The sequence below is a fragment of the Quercus suber genome, unplaced genomic scaffold, assembly GCF_002906115.3.
Source record: "Quercus suber isolate HL8 unplaced genomic scaffold, Cork oak 2.0 scaffold_316, whole genome shotgun sequence".
NCBI classification, from domain to species: Eukaryota; Viridiplantae; Streptophyta; class Magnoliopsida; order Fagales; family Fagaceae; genus Quercus; species Quercus suber.
The window spans coordinates 197,970-203,131 of NW_027069771.1; the positions used below are offsets into that span (position 1 = coordinate 197,970).

Genomic DNA, 5,162 nt, shown 5'->3' on the forward strand with positions numbered 1-5,162 from the left:
TGACCTGTAGCTGGTACCACGTAGCTGGAATTTATCACTGTTCTGCAACTACAATCAATTGCCCCCCCTTTTATTTCTGAACATAAAGACAAGTTTGCTCATCATAGTTCTAGCTCCTAGCTCTAGTAGTCTTTCTTCCTTCTTCTATGGAAAAAATGGGTAGAAAGTATCTTGAGTTGGCATGATTATAGTGACATAATTGTACATCTAGCCCTATTAGATGCTAAGAGCATCTATAGTGTGGAGTAAAAAAATATAGTTATTTGGTACTTACAAAAATTACTTTATCTATTTTACTCCTTCATACTTTCTCATCAATTAAGCTATATTTTTAGTTATTTGATTAAAATAATACAAATAACTCATTAAAATAATAATAATAATGAAAACATCCACGAAGAAGAAAAAAAGAAAAAAAAAAAACACCAGCACAGCACAAACATCCACCACCACCACCACTAATCCACAACAGGAAAGAAAAAACCACCAACCCAAATCCTTAATCATTTTCCTCAACTCAAACCAAACAAAATCACCAATCACAAACAAAATAAAAAAACCAACACAATACACATCGGTGGAACATATCGGCAATTGGGCTTGGGGAGATCAGCGATGGGGCTTGGGGTGGGTCGGCAAGCTGAGTCGTCGGAACAGATCGGTGATAGGGCTTGGGGAGATCGGCAATGGGGCTTGGGTTGGGTTGGTGAGCTGGGTCGGTGGAACAGATTGGCAAGCTGAGAGATGATGGCGATTTTCGCGTTCTCCCTATGAATGAGTACACTAGAAGCGTGACTCACTTTCTTGTCGAAAACAAGGCCTTTCACAAGCTTAGTATCGTCCACGGTACCGTCAATTTTCTTCACAATCTTGATATCTCGGAGATCGACAATATCGGGTTTTGCTGAATCGACTACAGAGAGAACGGAATCAACGGCGAGCTAAAGGATGAGGGAGATAAGGGAGCTGGTCGACGAGCTAAAGAGGAAAAAAAATTGAGGAAGAAAGAAGAGAAGCCAGAGAGAGAGAGAGAGAGAAGGAAATGCTTGTTTAATAAGAGAAGAGAGAGAAGTGTAATAATAATAATTTTTTTTTTTTTTTTTTAGCTTCAAGCTACAGTATGCAGCAAAAAATAGATGCGTACTGTAGCTTTGAACCTAAAATTTTTAGCTATACATTCATTGTTGTAGAGCCATTTTTGTATTTTGGTGAATCTAAAATAGTTATATAGCTATTTAGCTTCACTACTGTGAGTGCTCTAATGAGCATTAGTCGAAAGTATGAAATTAATTTTCAAGCACTTTCAATTGTGGGATTCGAACTTAGAACTTCACCTCTCAAACCCTAAAGAATAAGCCCATGAACACTAGACAAAACCACCCCCAGGGGTAGCTCTGGTAGTCTTTCCATTGAGTTGAGTTGTTCTAGGGCTGGCTCAATAAGTGATGCAATTGATGCAATTGCCTAAGGCCCCCAAATAAAAGAAGGTCCCCACTTGTTAAAAAAAAAGAAATTATATATTTTAATTAAAAAGAATTTTAAGCACTTTTATTTGTAAAAAAAAAAAATGCATTAAAAAGGCCACATTGTATCCTAAAATGCAGAAGATTTAACCATAGGATGATAGGAGTACAGGCTAGAGTGCACAAGCTATACTGCACAGGCACACAGCAGCACAGGCTACACAGTGCGCAACTGTGCAGTGCAGCCCACAATTACAACTTATAAGACAATTCGGTTTCTCACATTTTTTTTTTATCTGAACATGATTTCTCACTTTATTTATTATAATAAATTATTGTACCAATTTTGCATCTCAAAAAGCAAGAAAAATAGATTTTAAATAAGAAAATTCAATATATATATATATATATATATTATTTGATTAATATTTAAATATAAAAATGTCTCACTTAAAATTTTTGCCTAGGACCCCAAAAGCAAGAAAAATAGATTTTAAATAAGAAAATTCAATATATATATATATATATATATTATTTGATTAATATTTAAATATAAAAATGTCTCACTTAAAATTTTTGCCTAGGACCCCCAAAGTTGTTGAACCGGCCCTAAGTTGTTCTCATGTATATAGATGTGCGTCATGTTTTACTGATAATGTATACAAAACAGAGCTTGGTTTATAAGTAGCTGATGAATGTACAAATGGCTTTCCTGCTATGCCACAATCCTCTCCATTTTAAATTTTGTCTATTTCATGGACTAAACTAGATTTTATAAAATAAATAAATAAAAAATAGAATCTGTACCTTAATAAAAAGTAAAAACATAGAAAAGTAGCTATAACAAAAATATAGTATGTTACATTAAATATTGCCTTATCAAATATCTTTAAAGACACCCAATGTTAACCAGACCCTCAGAGTCAGGGATGTAGCTATGCTTTGACAATAGTTACTAATTTTAACAATTTGGTTCAATAAAATTACACTTAACCTCCTCTTAATAATATTATTGATCATTTTTGTGGGGGGAAAAGTCCAATCTAACGTAGTGGGCCTACGGCCCTATTTGAGGATTATTGTGTGTCTGAAGAAAATGAACCGATTGAGATAAAGTCCATCTGGAAGAAGAATACCTAGAAACGAAGTAGGAGTACAATTCGAAGAGGTCGCCATCGATCCGAAGAGGTCCCACTCCTCGGATACAAATAGTATTGATTAATCAAACGTGTAGAAAGTTCAAATGATCTTCCTAACAACCCCAATGATCAAGATAAGCTCTGAGTATATCTGGAGACGATAAGAATGAAGAAATATCTAAAGGAAAAGCTGCTACCACCGTATTAAATGTACTGCAGCAACTTTTCTGGCCGCATTTATATGGAGAAAACCCCTGAACAGTGTAACCTCAGCTACCGCCACTCACAAAAAGCTAAAGAAGATACATGACATGACATACACTCAAGTATGTACCTAGATGAAGAACAAGTGGACGATGGGGATGAGGGGGAAGGATACTATATAAAGAAGAAGGGCTCCTGATAGGAAGGAGGAGGAGAAAAGGAAAAAGAAAAGTTTTACTGTAGCCCTAATAATTGTAACTAGTATTCAATTTATCATAAGTCTCTTCGAACTTTAGCTTATTTGATCTTTACGTGTATTTTTATGCTGGTTTATACTTGGATGTTGTGATGAACTGTTATGAGCTCTACAGTCAACCTAGCTCTATCATCCACACTCTACAAATTTATTGTTTTGGGCCTGAGCCACAAATCCTAACTTTACAATTGGCACCGTCTGTGGGAAGAGCTTGAGTAGAAGTGGAAGTAACAGTTGATAATGGCTGAACCAGGGCAACAACCAGCAGAATCTGGGGCGTCTTAACACATAGATCATTTTCTCAATTTGGAGCAGAAACAAGATCGTGAAGATAGCGTGCATGCTACGCACCCTGAGCGAAGTCAACCGCATAGAGGAAGTCACGTGTCTCATGCAGAGAAGAACAACATGCAACTAGAAATTGAGAGGCTAAAGAGGAAGTTGCGCCATGCAAAAAGAAAACGTATTTCTTTGTATTCTGATGAGGATTGGGGTGACGAGTAAGATGTCACTTACGAGCAGAGATCTCGGACACCAATTAGTGAATCCTTTTCATACGAAGAGGAGCACCACCGCAAGAGGCAGCCTTAGAGCCCATCACATGAAAGAGTAGCAAACGATGCTATGAGCAAATTCCATTAATTCCTACAAAGAGCTCACTCAAGCATTTGGTTCACGTTTTGTCACATGCTGAAGAGTGGCCAGGCCCTTGTCTTCTCGGCTATCCTTGAGCATGCAGGAGGGTGAGACCCTAAAGGCATACTCGGATAGGTATTAGGAGATGTTTAATGATATGGAGGGCAACTTTGATGCAATGGCCCTCGACACGTTCAAGCTCGGCCTCCCTACTGACCACGGTTTAAGGACGTCCTTATTTGGTAAACCTGTTACTAACATGCGTCAACTCATGGACTGTATCGAAAAATATAAAAGAGTTGAAGAAGATCAACAAAAAGGGAAGGGTAAGGACAAGGTTATCCCCCAGGAGAGGAGGGATTTCAAGTCGGACCGTTACAATAACAACAAGCCATGGAGAGATTTTGTTGGGCAGTCAGGATCAGCAAATGCTCAAGCAGTCAATACTGTGTTCAAGGAGCCAGTCCACCAAGTTTTGGAAAAGATCAAGAATAAACCATTCTTTAAGCGGTCGAGTAAGATGGTGGGGAATCCTGAGAGGCACAATCACAATCTCTATTGCCAATACCACCAGGACCATGGGTATACCACTGAAGATTGCAGAAGTCTGTGGGATCATTTGGACCAACTGGTCCGCAAAGGTAAATTGAGGCACCTCTTGCATCACTCCAGTGGCCGAGGAGGTCAGATGAATTCCGAGCTCCAAAGGAATGATTCTTCGAAACCTTTATTAGGAACTATCAACGTCATCTTCGCAGCACTAGGAAGAACAGGGTCTTGGCCATCCAAGGTTATGTCAGTAGCTCCGTTACTGGCAGGAGACTTTGGCCAAGATCCGAGGAGAGCTAGACCGGTTATCCAACCAGTTTTAAGCTTTTTGGACGAAGATAAGATTGGAACCATCCAACCTCATAATGACGCTCTGGTAGTCACCCTTAGAATTGGAGGATATGATGTGAAGAGGGTAATGGTGGACTAGGGTAGTGCGGTAGAGATAATGTACCCTGACCTCTACAGGGGGCTGAACCTAAAACCTAATAACTTAACACCATACTGTTCTCCATTGGTTAGTTCCGAAGGAAGAATCGTCACCATGAAGGGCCAGATACGACTGCCTGTACAGACTGGCTCGGAGGTAGTGGAAGTGGACTTCATTGTCGTAGATGTGTATTCCCCTTATACGGCAATTGTAGCCAGACCTTGGCTACATATGCTAGGGGCTGTTTCCTCTACTTTGCATCAAAAAATTAAATATCCATATGAAGGGCGAGTTTATGAAATCCGTGGAGATCAATCCTCAGCCAGACAATGCTTGGTGGCTGCCATCCAGCACAAGCTCAAAATCGAGTCCTCAACCAGGGCCGAGGGAGACTTATAGCAGTTAAAAAGTCGGGTATCGCCCGTTGAAGATCTAGATGAAAGCGTTAGATGTGAGGATTTAGTAAAAGTTCTAATTGGGAACAA

General features: G+C 39.2%; 1 protein-coding gene across 1 annotated transcript; it reads left to right on the forward strand.

Annotated features, from left to right (window-relative positions):
- Positions 1 to 3,855: 3,855 nt before the first annotated feature.
- On the forward strand, positions 3,856 to 4,677 carry LOC136071473 (uncharacterized). The gene has a single exon (XM_065782810.1). It carries the CDS (start codon positions 3,856 to 3,858, stop codon positions 4,675 to 4,677), a length of 822 nt encoding a protein of 273 aa, XP_065638882.1.
- The last annotated feature ends 485 nt before the right edge of the window (positions 4,678 to 5,162 follow it).

What these genes read in the sequence shown, in the direction of transcription:
- LOC136071473 (XM_065782810.1), top strand. Translation starts at nt 3,856, where the DNA reads ATGGAGGGCAACTTTGATGCAATGGCCCTCGACACGTTCAAGCTCGGC.